This window comes from Calonectris borealis, chromosome 21, assembly GCF_964195595.1.
Source record: "Calonectris borealis chromosome 21, bCalBor7.hap1.2, whole genome shotgun sequence".
NCBI lineage: Eukaryota > Metazoa > Chordata > Aves > Procellariiformes > Procellariidae > Calonectris > Calonectris borealis.
The window spans coordinates 9,389,243-9,405,758 of NC_134332.1; the positions used below are offsets into that span (position 1 = coordinate 9,389,243).

The window sequence follows — 16,516 nt, forward strand, 5'->3', positions numbered from 1 at the left end:
TTGTCCCTGTCTGCGCTGTGCTGTTGATGGGAGTGTCACAGGGAAAGGTTTTCTATTAAAGCAAGTAAAAACAGACACTGCACCTTGTTACTTCACCCTTGTTACTGTTCTGTAGGGCCCAGGGATGGTGCAGAGGACTCTGAGTAGGAGCAGGTAATTTCAGAGCAAGCTGCTGCAGCTGCCAGGCTAAGAAGCGCCAAGGCACCAGCCCACCTCCAGCGCTCGTGGAGGGAGACTGGTCCCGGAGAGCAGAACAGAAGCTGCAGGGATGGGCACCTGCTCCCTGTACCCAGCCAGAGACCAGTTGCACCCATCCACTGCCATGATGCCTGGCTTGGGGCTGACCCTCTGCCACAGGCATTTTTGGCCATAGTCCTCCAAACACAGGACTTGCTCCCACCTTCTTTGGGTGGGAGCAGGTAGGGGGAGCATGGGGGAGAGCAGTCCTGCCTGGGCCAGGTCTGTGCTCCACTGGGAGATGATGTCCCAGGGTAATGCTAAGTAAAAGCCAGGCAAAGCTAAGCACCACACAGCTTCATGTACGGCTGGTCTCTCTGGCACAGCCAGACAGGCACTAATGGCACGAGGTAAGGCATTTATTTTCTGCCGCTCCAGCAGGAAGGAGGTGAGATGCTGAGGGCTCGGCCTCCAGTTTGGAAGTAACTGTGTGGCCTTTGATAAGGTGAGTTGGAAGAGAAAATGATGGAGATGCTGATGGGAAACCAGCCTTCTCCTGCTACCCTGTGCCTTCCTGCAGATGATGTGGCTTTGTCCCCAGCCTGGGGCTGGACAGTGAGAGAAGGGCTGCGGATACACTCTGCTTGCTCCAATTCCTCAGGCGCTTGGCTAGAGTTCATTCTTGCAGGAACCTGGGAAGATAAAAAAAAACAACACCAACCAATTCAGCAATGTTGTTAGCCTGGGTTTGGTTTGTCTCCCCAAGAAGGATGAGGTTGACCTCAACCTCTGTGAATGTCACCCGCACTTGCTGCTTTCCCTTTGCCAAAGAACCCCAGGCTGGCTCTGTCCCGCCACATTTGGGAGTGTCACTCTCTCCTCCCTGGCATGCCCCAATCCTCGCCTGGGCCTAGGAAGTCCTGTGCAAAGTGTCCCAGGGCTGGGGGGGAAGCCAGTGACAATAGTGCTGGCTGCCCCAGGATGGGAGGCTGGCACCAGCCTGTCCCCACTGCAGACACAGCCGGTGGCTCTGTGTGACAGTAATTGGAAGCAGGCGCTGCTGGTCACCAAAGTCCCCAGCGCCCAGGGAGCTCCCTGGGCTGGGGAAGGGGCCGCATGGGGTGGCTGCTGCCCCGCCACATGCAGTTGTGAGTCTGTCGTGCTGCTAACTGGCTGTGTCACAGCCGAGCGTTGACAGTCTGTGCTGAAGTGGGGGTAATTCAGACTTAGAGAGGCTAAAATGGTTATGGCTTAAAGAGATCCGACCTTGTGCCTTCAGAGGTGGCTTAAAGAAGAAAAAAAATATGTTTTTTAGTCCTTACACACATCCCCACTGGGCAGATAATGGGAGAGTGCAGTTGTATCTTAGCATTCAGTTGTGAAATGATTCGCAAGGCACAGAAAATGGATGGCTACTTAACTCTCTATGGGATGCCCTGCAAGCCCCAGTGCTTGCTGGAGTATGAAAGGACAGTCTTGTGTCCTCCAGGGACTTTCAAGACCATGAGGGGGACAAAAACAAGTTTTGCTTGCTGGAACAGGCTTGGCAGAAGTTAATTTCAGGACTTTGGAGTCATCCCTTGGAATAAATCCATGTTACCTTGTGATACTGCTCACATTCCTCCGTGCTGTCACTAATAATATGTACAGGGTACTACTAGGAAACCCGGTCTGCTGGAACACTCTGGTTCTGATGATTACCCCTTTCTGAGATGTTTTTTAAGTGTCTGTTTGCAGTTACTTAGTCTTCAAACAAGTTCTTTGAAGTCTTTTATATCTAAGCCATTACTGCAAGCAGTGAACTGGGACTGGATTTGCCCCGGAACAGTTTCCCCTTAAGTCTTTCCAAGCACCCTCACCCTTCTGCCATGAGCACCGGCTGCTGCTGTACACCAGCTCCTGAGCTGGCCCAGCCATGCCTAGTTTCTGGACGCGTTTGACTGGAATTACTTAATGGGAAAACGAGCTGCAAAGAACTGCCTATCAAAATAGTGTTCATATGGTTTCTGCTCTACTCTGAGTCAAGCTGCAGTGCTCCAGGGAGAGCGTTGCGCACACCTCAGGGACCCGGGGGATACTGCCCCATTCTGCAGTGGGGAGCACGCCAGGCAGGACCCCCCGCCTTCAGCCATTTCACACATGACAGCTCTCACCGGTGTCTCTTCTTCAGAGCTTGCTACTTAGGAGACCCTCTCTGGTCCACTGCTTGGCAAAGGACTGGTCTGTAGACTTCAAAAAGAATTGCCTAAAACTTCCCAGGCTCGTAAATCTGCCAACTTCTGCACGCTCTCTGAACTCTCCTGATTGATTGACTTTTTGGACTGTTAATTTCTTAAGAGCTGAGGTTTCTTTTCTAAGGACTAAGTTATAACAGTACAGGAAGGGAACGCAGCCGGCAAGAGTGCTGATTGCGAGACATGACCCACTGCTCATAGTGGGCTCCCTCTGCACACGTTTCCATGTGCTGATCTTATGATTTTTGGCTGCTGCAAGGGCAGTCAGATGGTGCAGCCATAGAAACAGCTTTGAAATGAGCTAATGGGCTGTTTGTGTTCATCTTTTATTAATTACAGGCTGCTGAGCTTGAGGGAGATATAGATTAATAGTGGCATATGTGTTACTGATCTTGCTGGCCCACATCTGCTTGCCATGGCTAGTATGGGTGGAGTGAAATACTTTTTCCAGGCACTTACACGTCTCCAGCCGCTCCTCGAGGAAGGAGATCTGCTCGCTCAGGGAATCGATTCTGTCCAGTTGCTGGAGGGAGTGGGACAGCCGGCTGATGGGGTCTGCGCCGACGTCCTCTGGTGCAGATGGCATGAGGTTGTGGAAGGGGGCCAGCACCAACTGGAGTTTCTGCAGGGAAAGGGGAGCCATAAGCATGTCCTTCCCAGCCACGAGGACCACCCTGCGGGACGTAGCACGTCGCCTGCCAGGGTGCACCCCACCAGGGCAGCACGCCAGCCGGCTCACGGGGCTTTGGTTGCGTTCAAAGGGCCGCCGGGCTGGAAGAGCTGCTGCGTGGGCGCTGCCAGCAGCGTGGAGCACAGCTGGGATCGCTGCGGCGTGAGGCCAGCGTGACGTTAAAAATAGAGCCGGGGCGGAGGGAAACCCTGGCTGTGCAGAGCTTGGGGTGGGAGCTGGCTGAGCGCAGCCTCAAGCTGCAGCAGGGCAGTGAGGGCAGGACACGGCAGAGGTGTGTGCTGAAAGCTCACCTGCTCCAGCGCTTCCACTCTGCTCTTCAGGTCATTCATTTCTTCCTTCATTTCACTGGGAGGACCTGAAAAAGTGACCAAGAAAAGGTCAGAGAGTAAAAGCCCATTGCCCGAGGTGAAGTGGAAGGTGCTGGGGAGAGACATTGCTGCAGGGCTTAGGCCAAGCTCTGCTGCTTTCCAATCCCCTCCTAATAAGACCCCCAGGGTCTGCCCTGCTGGGACCAGCCCCTGGAGCATTGATCAGATCCAACGCCTGCTGCAAGCACTGGCATCTAGTCCTGCTGCTAATGCGCACAGGAGTGCTGCTGGAGTACCTGCAACAAAACGGGGAATTTTTCAGGCAGTGGGGTGATGCTTAAAGGACCTGGCGAAGCCAGGCGAAGCCTGGCCTTTTGTGCCCATGTTGTCAGGTTAGTTAGCACCCAGGTCTGCCCCGTCCCATGCTGGGCACAAAGGATCGTCCCTGCTGAGGGCCCTGGACACGGGTAAGGGCAGGTGGCTTGCGGGGCATGTGCAGACGGTGCCCTGCTCTCCCAGGCGTTTCCCACATGATGCCCGTGCTGGCCACAGCGCATTATTACTCACGGTACGAGTTTGAAGTGTCACAGCGCGTACCAAAAGTAATAATGGGCCGTCACCGGCGGTACCCGCCGCTCCTCGTGGCTCCGGACTTGCCCTGCGGGAAGGATGACAATGATGATGATGGAGAGAACAGCTGCATCCCGGCCACCACACACCACGGATGGGCTCTGTCACCCTTGCAGATGGAGCAGTATCTGGATTTGTGCACAGGGGAGGTTGTTTGGGTGGTAGAGGGACTCCCGGGTCACTGGGAATAAAGTTGAGGGGTTCTGGCTGTCGTCCCCTCTCCTGTCTTTTGCCAGTCCTGCTCCAGCCACCCTGTGATGTGTTAATCCCAGTGTTAATCCCAGCTTTCCCTGAAGGCCCCGAGCAGCCGGGGCTGTCCTGCAACAGGGGACAGGTTACCTGCTTGGCTGAAGGTTTCTGGCACCAGGGGCTGGCATGCCTTGTCGTCGGCAGCGAGGCTGAAGCCGTCCCGGCAGGCGCAGCGGTAGCTGCCGGCCGTGTTGATGCAGAGCTGACCACACCGGTGGCTCTGGCCGGCACACTCGTCCATGTCTGAAACCACAGGTACGGCTCAGTGAGGACAGGGGTGGTGAGGAGTACTTACTGGGGGCCAGGGGCATGGACGGCTCAGCCCCGCTACGTGCTGCTCCCCTCGCTGGAGCTGCAAGGCTCACACAGGGTGGGGATGCGATGGGACCCCAGACCGAGCTGGTGTTTGTGCTGGGCACAGCTCTGGGTGCTCTCAGCACTGCAGGGTGCGAGCACAAGACACGCCAGTGCCTGGGACAGCCTTTCCTCTTGCACCCGGCTGGAGTAAACCTGGGCTAACCCTGAGGGAGATCTGGCCTCCTCCCCTCCGCCCGCTCCCCCCACAAAAAGAGCCAGAAACAAAAGCTGTGGTCAGAAATGTCCCAGCTCCGGCCAGGAGGCACAGGCAGCGCCCGGCTCTCATCCTGGATTTATGGCCGGGGTTTTGGTTCCAGCCAGCCGTGGCGAGGAGCTATCAGCCTTTCAAGTGTGTACAAAACCCAGTAACCTCTCCTCACACGGGGGAGTTATTAAAGCTGTTCCCACAAAGCAAAATGAGCTGAACCGCTTCCCACGCCCAGGCGAATCTGTTTTAGGCAGTGGGAAAAATCCTTTCTCCTCTGCGCTGGAGCCGGAGCTGTCAGCAATGTGCTCAGCCCTGCCTGGCCCAGCGTGGGTCAATGCCACACGCTCCTCCTCTGCCTTACGGGAGGGCGGAAAGCCGGGAAACGTCGTGGCAGGGGTCTGCACCACGCTGGTGTGCTGGGGTCTGCAGAGCACTGCTGCCCTCCACGCTGCCTGATTTCCCTGCACTCTGGCGAGGAGCATTGGGCTGCTCTCAAGCGGGAGAGGAGCTTAGTGCCCAGAGATCACCAGGCTTTCCCTCCACCCCCAGCTATTTTTGATTTACAGATTTAGTCTCTGCAGTAAAGGGGCATCTGGGTTTCCAGCGAGAGTTTACAAAGCTTGGGAGATACACAATCTCTGGCCAACCCCACAAGTGTAACGGCTGCTCTGCAGAAAGCCTTTTGCTGGCTGCGCAGTCCCAGCAGAGTACAGCCTCTGCTCATGCTGACCCAGCGCAGAGCAGCAGCGGAGAGAAAATGTGGATGCCAGGGCTGCACTGGAGGGCTGAGAGCACCGATGCAGCCAAAGGGAGGTCAGAGCTCCCCTGGGAGCCGAGCTTCCCGTCCTTTCCTGGCCAGACCATCAGGCATCACTGCCCTGGAGCAACACGTGTGGGGGGAGTGTGGAGGGGTAACACACCGGTTCCCCTCTGTGGGCTGAGTAGCACCAGGCATGCACCAAGGCTTGGTGAGGAGCCACGGCGCTGGTCTCTGTCGCCGACCAAGGGGTCTGTGGGCAGAGGACCTCCAGAGCCCCCATGGCAGCCCTGCTGCTCCCCAGAGAAGCTCTCCCGGCAGCTCTCCCGGGGCAGGCCTGATGCAGGGAGCCTGGAGGGGAGCAGTGCAGCCGGTACCTGTCTGGCAGGCTCGCCCCGTCCAGCCGGGCAGGCAGACACATCTGCCGGGGAAGGTGCAGCTCCCGCCGTTCTGGCACGGCACCCAGCAGACAGCTGTGGGACCAAACGTGAGCACAGCATCACCGGGCAGCTCTGGGGGTCCCGAGCTCCCTCCCCTGCCACCATGGATGCGTGTACACGCACAGTGCACACACACACCCCCCAAAACACACACCAGCACCAGCCCAGGGCCAGGATGCTCTGCCCCAGCCCCAGAGCGGTGGGGTTGAGCTGACCGGGGTGCACAGGGCACAGGATGGGTGGGATGAACAGGACCTTGGGTTTGCAGCCTTCAGAGAGGTCCCTCAGCCAGCACAGCCGGGAGGGAGAAGAGCCGATGGGCAGCAGCAGCCCTGGGAAGCCCCTGGTGCTGCGCCCTGAGCTCATCTGGGGACAGAGTAGCTGCTGATGTGTTTTGCATTTGTTTTGTGCTGTACATCACAATTGCCTCCTGAAAGCATTTCTCATCCATTACTGCTGATTTATATGGAAAGGACTTACTTGTTTTATTTATCCTCTGGTAACTATAAAGTTAATAAGCAATCCCAAAGGAAAAAGGCCTGCGAGGCAGCAGAGAAAGGCTGGGAATTAATCAGAAATTGAACTGCCTTTGGTTGTGACGCCGAAAATTTAAATGCTTTTCTACAGGGAGAATCTGCCTGACAGGCAGAGTGCTGGTAAATGAGAGACCTGACTGCCGGGGTCTCATCCAGGGACCTGAGCTACCTGGCCCATGGGGTCTGGGGGAAGGGCGAGCGCTGGCACGGGGTGGCACAGCAGCCTCTTACCTCTGTTGCAGCTGAGCGCATGGCTGTTAGCTCTGCTCCAGCCGGGACAGCACGAGGCCACGGGCTGGGGCAGCTGCCTGTACGCCTGCCGGTATGCAACCCTGTAGATGGTCCTGCAACACAAGGATGGGGCTGAGCTGGGCGACTGAGCATCTGCCCCAAGCCCCCCCATCCTGTTCCCACACCAGTGGGCCAGACCCCCTGCACTGGCACCCCCTGCCCAGGGGCTGGGAGCCTCTTCCCCACAGAGGAAGGCAGGACTCCCCCCTTCCGCAGCCCCCACCGGTCGCTGCCTCGCGGATCCGTCTCAGGGACCAGGTCCGCGCTGCGGGCAGCTGCCCTCACCTGTAGGTGCTGCAGAGGCGGTGGTCCTGGCAGGTGGTGAGGTAGGGCTGGTAGACGGGCTGGACGTGGGACTCGGCGTAGGCGGCCACCCGGCTCTGCGGCACCGCGGCACAGACTCTGCGGCTGCGGAGAGGGGAGCGGGTCAGACACCAGCTAAAAACCAACCCGCCGCTTCTCCCTTCGGGGCAAAGGGGCTGCACCGATTTATACCAGCCCAGGACATGGCCTGACAGTCCCTCTCTATAGAGGGCTATTTAAACGGCAGTGGCTAATTGCCCGAGTGACCCGGGAGGTTACTTCAAGCTGTTTTGGGGCAGCAACACAAAGCTTGAGCACTGCGGGCTGCACAGGCTCTTCCTCCTCAGCCCCTGCGCGAAGGCGCTGACGCCTCCTCGTACACTCACCCTGGCACAGTCCCTCCGTCTCGGGAGAGCAGTCGGGGCCCAGATTTAGGGGGGACTTACTCAAAGCAGTTCTCCTTCCATTCATCACCTCCCTTTCCTTAAAATCACTCACTTTCTGGGGGAATTTTTCCTTTCTGAGACTTTTGCACTCCTGAAACAGATGCCCCCGTGGTCACCAAGAAATTAATGATTTCACAGGAAGGGTCAGGCTCACCACAAAAAGGTAGAGGCCAGAGGAAAGTCGCCCTCTAGCCTTCCTAAGATGACTGTGACCCAGTCAAAAACTTTCCCAACGTTAACAGCCAAAGTGGTCTTGGTTAAAAATTCTTTTTTTCAACATTTTCCAGCCCAAGCAGGTCAGTCCCACTGAGGAACTCGTTTACTTGTCTCAGCCTCTCAGCCCAATTAGAAACTAGAATAAAAAGCCTGGGAATTAGCATGGACATCAGATGGCTTCCATTAACTCCAGAAAAATCCTTTCAGCCTCACTGATTAATGCTATAGAAGATGCAATTTTTAAATGGCAATTGTTTGCTTTGCAAAATTTAGAATAAAGCTATAGCTGCAGCCTGTGCGTGCGAGCGAGGAATTCAGCCTGTGGTTTTAGTCACAACCAGAATGCAAAAGGTTTAACGCTAGAGGAGAGTATTTCAATGTAAAAACAAACTTTGTAGAAAATGTGAGCTGTATCTGGGGGGTGGGCGTTGAGCTCGAGCTCCTTTTGGCTGGGGAAGAAACTGGGGCACCGAGCTCTGGGCTTCCTCTGACCCAGCAGGAGCTGAGCTGTGCCTGCCCAGGCTGTGCTGGGATCCAGGGCGCCGTGTCGGGCCCATTTCCCGGAAAGGGAAGGGGAATTGCTGGAGCTGCCACTCCCGGGCTTGTGGGACCGCGACCGCAGCCACCGCAGCATCCCAGGAAGCACAGGGCACGGCCAGGCAACAACCCGCCAGGGCTTTCCAGGCCTGTGTCCCCTGGACAGGGCATCCTCTCAGAGCTGGGAGGCTGCATCCTCCTCTGATGGCTCATTTGCAAGACTTGATTGGCGTGATAGCAAGCTTGCACGCATATTTTTATGCAAGGATATGCTTGAAAGAGACAATAATAATTCATGAACAGCTCAGGGCCTAATTAACTTTTGACTCTCCTAGACAAAAAGCCCAGAGTGTCTTTGTGTCCCCTGCATGGAGCTAAACAGAGCTGGGGCATTTTCTCCGAGAGGCTTTTTTGCTTCAGTGACAAAGCAAACAAACAGGGTGAAGGGCTGCCGAGCCTTTCGGCTGAGCCTTTTCCCACCTCCTCGCCAGCCCGGCGAGCTGCCTATGCACGTGCAGCCAGCTGGCTGAACAGGGCTCTTCATCACCAGGAGGGGATGCGACTCGCCATGACATGCAGCGGCGCACATCTGGGAGATGCAGACAAAAAGGGGGCTTACCCTGCCCGGGCAAAGCCGTCCGTGCTGGTCACACTGAGGATGAAGAGGAGTCCCGAGAGGAGGCAGCCGATGCGGCGCATGTCCTGTCCCTCCTGCGGCGCCCCGGGCTGTGCAGCACGACCGAGTCTCGCTCTTTGGTGGGAAGTGCTGGCTCCTACCACATGTCTCGCCCTTTAGCGGGGAACCCTGCAACCAAGAGAAGAGCTGTGTGAACATGCAGCATCCGGCCCCAGCCAGTGACATCTGATGGAGCCGTGGGGACGGGGCCAGCCCCTGCGCCCAGGGTCAGAGGGACAGCACTGGGTGTGCGCAGACCCTCCAAGGGCAGCACACGGGGCTGGGGCAGGAGCACACTTGCTGGCAACAGAGCAGCGTGACAAGCCAAAGCACAGGGGAAGAGGGGACACGAGGGACCCGTGAACCCCTCGCAAGGCGCGAGCTCCTCCGGGCGCAAACCCGCTTTGCCCCACTCCAGTCACTGGTGCAGCAGTGATTGACCCTGGGGACACGCCTGGCCTGGCACGCAGGAGATGCTCTCGCGGCGCCGGGGACCGGACAGTCGCTTGTCGAGTGGCAGGGAAGGGACCTGTGTCGCATGAAATACACTGCCAGTTCCAGACAGTGAGGGCAAAACAATGGCCCCTAATTTCTTAATCCATACAGCATTGTAAAGCCGCCTTTTCCCACCACATAACACACTGAAATCTGATCTTCTTTTCTTTAAAATACAAGTTCTTGCCAGAGAAAAGTGCTGTAAGGGCCATATGTACTGTCTGCGGAGTCAGTACTAACCGAGTCACGAATAAAGAGGCTTTGATTTTCTAGCAGAGGACAAATATGAAACAAGGCTGAAGAAGGTCAATTACAATATCTAATTTAAACAATACCTAATTTAAACAAAACAGTTGGCCTCCGGATGGCAGCAGTTAAAGGAGGAAGAAATAAAGAAACCCACCTTAAATATATGCCAATTAAAGAAAGAATCAGTCTTTCTGATTAAACCTTGAGAAAGGAGTGTCTTTATGGGGAGGCAACACAACATGAAACATCCCTCTGAGACTGCAAATGTGGTGAGCTGCAGATAAACTTTCTAAAATCCCCAGGTGATGTGGGATTGGGGATTGCAGGTTCATTCCCAAACTCCTTCGGGACAATTCCTAACTCCGAGCCAAGTTGTTGGGGATAATTGGTATAATCATCCCAAATCTATAGACCCTGCAGGTCTTAAAGTCCTTCGCTAAGGCACTCAGTATCATCTTTTCCTTTGTGCAAGTGAAGAAACTGAGGCACGGAGAGATGCAGACCTGCATCTAGAGAGAAAGCAGCCTGGTGCCTTCCTGCCCCTTAATATCAAACATCTTGTGCATGTTTCCATGCAGTGATAGTGCTGAGCGAGGCGGACGGCTGGCTGAGCAGCCCCTTCCCCTCCTCACCCAGCCAGGGATTCATCTCAGCCCATAAGCAGGGCACATGGCTCTGCCTGGCTGAGCAACAAGGAGGTTTCGTGTCACAGCAAATCGACTGTATCGCCATAAAATGCAATCGGGACCTCACTCAGTCCCTGAATTCAGCGGTACTGTGGAGCTGAGGGTCTGGCTCCAGGACAGGGAGGGATGGCAACATGCCCACCCTGCTCCTACAGCGGTACGAGCTATTCCCATGGAGCCGCAGCCCAGCGGGGAACTGCAGATGCCCAAGCCCATCTTAACCTTCGTACAAGCCCAGCTGTGAGGATGTAAGGAGGATTTTGGTGATATAAAGCTTGTAGCCCTCCATTCTTCTCCAAACATAGTGATAAATTTCATCTTCTAATGATTAATATGTGGTATCTCCACCAGCAGGAGATCAAATCTTGGTTGACCTGCAGGAAAGTTTTAAAAAAATAGTGAAGAAACCTTCTTTCTCCCCAGTCCTTCTGAAGACATCCCAGGGACACTAGCGCACAGAGACGTACTAACTCCCCACTGCTCAGCCAGCCGGCTTTTCCCAGGGCTATACTGGGACACGTATGTTCCTTACAATCACAGATCCCCAGACTAGCGGTGCTTCTCCAGAAGTCTGTAAGTCAAACTCTGCCAACCATCTCCGTCCTCCCACAGGATTCCCGTGACTGCTGTGGGAGCTTTCCCTGTGAGGAAGGCAAGAAACACAGGGCACAAGCCTAAAATATAGGCAGTTTGTTTTTTCGCTTTGAAATGGAGCAGCATTGCCCTACCTCAAATGGTCAGAGTATCCCTCTGGGTCATAAAATTATGGTTGCTTCATACCAGAAGAAGTTTCAAAAGTGGAATATATTATAGTCTATACTTGTCCTTTTTATGAGTTTATGAAAATCAGCCTCTTTAAAGCCACTGAAGATCCTCCAACCTGTTGCCACTACCTATTCCAATACTCCTCTTTTAAAGCACATAACTTAAGGAGAATCTTTTCATGATTAAGAAAAAAAAAGGTTTTTTGTCACTGCCTTTCTAGTCTCTAGAATGAAGAGGTGAAGCCCCACAGTCTGGCCAGTGAAACTATGTGGGTGCATCTGAGCTCCTGCTGTTTCAGGGGACAGCAAAGTATCCTTGGCTGGCCACGTGCTCCTGTGGGTCTGGGGGTCCCTCTCCCCCCTGCCAGAAATGTTTCTGTAACTCTCCTAAGTCTGTTCTTGCCTAATCCACTGCAGCAACCAACAGGAAAATACAACCCACTGTGTGGGTGAGCAGTGCTTTGTCCAGCTCTGCCCATGAAACCAAGGCTAAAACTCCAGCTGATGGCAGCAGTAGGAATCGGGGTCTGTCTGCAAAGTGGTGCAAGAGAATCCAGTGGCTCAAGAGGATGTGATTACCCTCATGAGAACGCAACAGCTGCACTTTTTCAAACAGCCTGGCCTGGTTCTGCAGGTGAAACCCCTGCTCCCAACTGCGCACTGGACCTGGTCTGTGCCCTTAGAGCCAAACCCTCCTGGTGAGGGTCAGCATCAGCAGCACGGAGACGGATTTTCCCTTACAAACACCTCCAGCTGTTCTCTGCTTAGGCTGGGATGCAGGCATCGCGGAGCACAGGCACAGGGATGCGGGCGCGATGGAGCAGGGCATGGGGACGTGGCCACAACGGAGCAGGGCACAGGGAGGGGATCACACCGCGGAGCAGGCTGCGGGGATGCAGGCACCGCGGAGCAGGCATGGCACCGTGCAGCAGGGCGCAGGGACACGGGTACGCGCAGCAGGCTGCAAGGACGCGGGTATCACGGAGCGGGCTGCAGGGACGCGGGTACCGCGGCGCAGGGATGCTCACCCCGGCCCGCAGCAGGCCGAGCCCCGCTCCCCCGGGCGCTGCAACCCCCGGGGCAGGCGGAGCCCTGCCCGCCGGCCCGTCCGCTGCCCGCAGCCCTGCCGCCGCAGCCGCCGCCTCAGGGGCACCTCCCGGGCCGCCCCCTCCCCCGGCCGCGCCGGGACCCCCGGGCGGCCCCGCTGCGGCAGCGAGTCCCGCTCCGCGAAACACCCCCCCGCTGCCCCCCGCGCCGCCCGTCCCTCCCCGCCGGAGGATGCGGTCGCGGCCCCCCCGGGCGTGCCGAGCCCCCGGGCGGCGCCCGCCGGGACTCACCGGTGGCGGCGGCGGTGCAGGAGCCGCGGAGTCGCCGCCGCGCCGCGGCCCCCCGCGCATTTCCTCCCCCGGCCCGAGCCGGTCCCTCCGCCCCGGCCCAATGAGCTCCCGGCGGGGAGGAAAGCGGAGCCTCCCGGCCGGGGGGAAGCGCCGGGGCCCGGGGAGCCTCCGCCTGCCCCCGCCCCGCCGGCCCCCGCCGGCCGCCACCTGCCCCCGCACCCCCGCGGAGGTGCCCCGGCTCCCCGGGGGACATGAAGGGACAGGGCAGGACCCCCCCGCAGAAGTCTGGTCCTGGGGGGGGGGACATGCAGGGACAGGGCAGACCCCCGGAGAAGCCCAGCCCGGGGTGGGTGGACATACTGGCGTTGTGCCCCATACGTTGTTGCTGCCGCACTGACCCCGATGGAGCCAGGATTGCAGGGGATCCCTGCCCTGGCATTGATCTGGAGCCTTACCTGCAGCCTCCCTGCGGCAGGCTGAGCCCTGCTGCCCCGCGAGCCCGTTTCTGCATGCCCCACGCTTTGAGGACACAAGGTCCCTGGCCCCCCCACAGACCAGCTCACCTGGGTGGGCAGGGGATTAATGGCAGGAGAGGGAGATTCCAGCATAGCCCCCAGCCCCTCACCCAGGTGTGTTCAGACTCCCAGGTGAAATGGTCCATCACTAGTGCAGTGGCCAGGGCAAATTTATTTCTCTTTGCTAAAAAATACTGTAGCTGGTTCTGCACTCCCCAAGAGGACGTATAATTATAAGAGGAGACATCATCTTCCCCTAGGTTAGAGACCTAATACACCGTACTGGTCCGTAGCCTCCCACCGTGCCCTGTTAATCCCCCTGAGCTCATTACAACAGCAAAGTCCTCCAGAAGCAGGCAATGAACTGCCAGGACACGGAGGCTGGTTTCCAGTGAGCCCTAAAGGATGCTTAAAGGATTGCTTGGATGCCCCCCTAGCTGCGGAGCGGTGTGAGGATCAACCCAGAGAGACGCCCAAATTCAACACACAACCCACGCAGGGCGCAGCTCCGCCAGCTTGCCAACACCTGCCCGGGGACCGATCAGGCAGGCCGATCCCCCAGCTGCCTGCAAGCTTCTCCTGTTAAATGCCCAGTTATTTATCAAAGAAAATTCTGCAGTTCAGTTTGTGCCAAAGTGCCACTTGTTTTGTCTACATTTTTCTCTGGGAAATTAGAGCACAGAAGCTTATTGTTTTTCAAATGACTTAGGCGCCTGCCCATGCACAGAACCAGCCTTAAAGATAGCAGGGGTCTGATGTGCAAATGAATGGCAGGATACAACCCCCTGGGAATATTTGTTCCCATTAAGCTTTGCAACTTTTTTGAAAGCATGTAAGCATTTAAAGGAAATATTTACCAGTTAAACAATAATGGCTCCAAAAGAGCAACTGAGATCACTGGCCCATCCCCTGTATTTCCTCATGGATACGCTGAGGCTGCTGATTGAACTGGAGCTGTCTCAGGTCATGCTGTGCCCTCCGGGGAAGCTGATGGGTGTTAGATGTGCTGGCGTGGGGCTCTCAGGTGGACCGGTGTAAAAGGAGCATAAACTGCTCCAGATCCTCCCTGGGGAAGGGAGCAGAGCAGAGGGGAATCAGCCCTGGGACGTACTGGTAAAGATGGAGCTCCACTGCCGGGGAGGACAGAGCACGCGGGAGATGGGATCCCTCCCAGCAGCAAGGGAAGGGCTAGCTGATGCTGGTGCAAGCGCAGCTCCATGTTACACAGCACCTCGCGTAGTACAAACGTTTGCTCGCTCTGTCTGGATCCAGCCTACCTCTGGGGAATGATTTCAGCTCACTTAATCTCATAAGCACGAAGCACAGGCAACTTTTCCCAAGAGCTTTGAAGGGACGGTAATTATATTATTATGCAGAGAGCGTTATTGTCTTTTCTGGTGTATGGGGGAGATGAACAGAGCCTGATACTCAACTTGTCTAATAACTGCCAAATGCATTTGGAAGCCAATGGAAAGCTTCTCCATCTGACTATACTGAAAGCACAGTATCTAATTTCATGGTTGAGATACTCACCTTATCCGTGGTGCTCCATCATTTGTCCTGGGCAGGGATCCTTTCCTTATGGAGCATCTTGGTTTCTTACTGCCAGAACAGAAAAAGCCCGCTGTTACATTCCCTTTGTCATGCAGGCAGAGATCAGCGATCCAGCCCTTGCCCATGATGGACCTGGTGTGGGGTTCCCTGGATGCTCCCAAAGGTCCTTGCAGAGCGGAGTGGAGGACGAAAGCAGGATCGTGGCCACAGAGTGCCTGTGTCTGGCATTGGCACTGAGCTCACACCGCAAAGGCTCGCTGGCGTGCCGGAGCGGCACAGACACAGTGATACCGGTGGCAGGGCACGGGGAGCCCCATCCCTTCCCTCCTGTGCACTGCAGATTGCACAGTGGGTGTTTTAGGAACGTCCTATGGGTCCTGATCCTCCCCTTGCTCACATGAGCTTGCCGTGTGGGTCACCCTCCTGTGACCCCGGTGGGAAAGTCCACGCAGACCCGCAGTGCCTTTGCACCCTTTGCAGTAGGGCAGGCAGGCATACGAGCAAGGACTGAGCAGAGCAGAAGCCCTGGCTCCAGCTTACACAGTGCTGAACACCAAGCCATCCCCTGCAGCAGTCTTCCCAGTGCCTAAGGCTGGGATTTTCCGAGAACCCAAGAGAACGGGGTGCCCTGTTCCTGCTGACGCCCACCAGGGTGTATCTAAGTTCCCTTATGCTCATTTGTGATCCCATCTGCTGTACCCCAACACTGTATTTTACCATCTTCAGTACGTACAAAGTCATTTAAGGACTAAGACCCCTTACTGCCCAGGCAACCTTTGCATGAGTCCCCAGAATCCCAAGTGCAAATTTGATGGTGAGAAAGGGGATGGACTCGTCGACACCCAGCATCCCACATGGCACTCAGCTTTCAGCTCCTTGCAGGACAATGACACCCAGGGCAGGACTAAGCACACCACGGTTCAGGGTCTCCGTTAGAGCCTTCTCAGCCATGAGACAATTATTCCCCAAGTGCACTGCAGCATTTTAAAATTCTGCAATTATTTTAATTGCAAAATGTTTGCTTTTCAGTTCCATTTACTGGGTCAAATCTTTGCTCAAGCAAGTCCCCATGTCAGCTGCTTAAGAACTGCATATAACCCATTAAAAGAGCATTTAATCCTCCGCTCATAGGGAGGATTCAGTGTCTTATATGCTAATATTCATTATGCTTGGAGGAGATCCCCCAGGACACAGCCTGGCAAAGTTCCCTTGAAAGCAGAGGAGTGATGCCAGTTCAGAGTGGGGGAAAATCAGATCTGTTGGCTCTGTTAACGTCGGTGTGATGAGCTTCTGACAAAGGCAGTAAGGGATTTTGGCTCCCAACTGCAAGTCTGTCTGAATTTGAAGTCCTCCCTGGACCGGTGGTTTACATGTTTCCTCCAAGGCTTTCTCCCTTGCACACTAGAAGTGTACTCCCACGACATCTAATATTAATGCTTGTCTCCGGGCCAAGAAAGAAATGTTTCTGCCCAACCTCCCTCTTAGATTTAACAATGTCGAAATCTCCTTGTCTCCCACTGTTTTACCACCAGTGTGAGCTACGAGGCATGCTGAGTACTGGCCCAGAGCAGGTCTCAGGCTGAGCACCAGGCTGGCTGCAAAGGTGAGATTTTCACCCAGCTCCCCGTTTCCACCTCTGCCCGTCCCGCAGACCTGCCAAGCACACCGCACCCGCCTGGGCAGCAGCACCAGAGCCGACATCACCCCAAAAGCATCCACGGTGGACTGAGGGCCTGAGGATTGGGCTGGGCTTCCAGCCGGTCCCCTGTGCGGTAGGTGAGCTCGGAGGGTGTGAGGGTGTCTGGAGATGGGGTGGGGGGACTCAACTTTGCTCTGGCTCTGTAGGCATGAAAAAGGAAT

At 56.0% G+C, this 16,516-nt stretch overlaps 1 protein-coding gene across 2 annotated transcripts; it reads right to left on the reverse strand.

Annotated features, from left to right (window-relative positions):
• Positions 1-539: 539 nt before the first annotated feature.
• Positions 540-14,704, reverse strand: EGFL7 (EGF like domain multiple 7). Of its 2 annotated transcripts, none has more exons than XM_075170705.1 (9): positions 14,636-14,704; positions 9,000-9,185; positions 7,164-7,286; positions 6,819-6,931; positions 5,989-6,084; positions 4,380-4,532; positions 3,393-3,457; positions 2,871-3,033; positions 540-869 (listed from the first exon to the last, which is right to left on the reverse strand). In XM_075170705.1, the coding sequence occupies exons 2-9, from the start codon at positions 9,077-9,079 to the stop codon at positions 847-849; spliced, it is 816 nt and encodes a 271-aa protein (XP_075026806.1). In that variant the 5' UTR covers positions 9,080-9,185; positions 14,636-14,704; the 3' UTR covers positions 540-846. The 2 variants fall into 2 exon arrangements, with proteins under 2 accessions (XP_075026806.1, XP_075026805.1); XM_075170704.1 differs by lacking the exon at positions 14,636-14,704 and adding an exon at positions 12,588-12,767.
• Positions 14,705-16,516: the final 1,812 nt, after the last annotated feature.

Excerpts from the sequence above, each read along its gene's own strand:
- EGFL7 (XM_075170705.1), bottom strand. The coding sequence starts at position 9,079 with ATGCGCCGCATCGGCTGCCTCCTCTCGGGACTCCTCTTCATCCTCAGT. Across the intron at positions 6,932-7,163 it reads CGCCTCTGCAGCACCTACAG|GACCATCTACAGGGTTGCAT; the intron begins GTGAGGGCAGCT and ends CTTGTGTTGCAG. Across the intron at positions 870-2,870 it reads CGAGGAGCGGCTGGAGACGT|GTTCCTGCAAGAATGAACTC; the intron begins GTAAGTGCCTGG and ends TTATCTTCCCAG.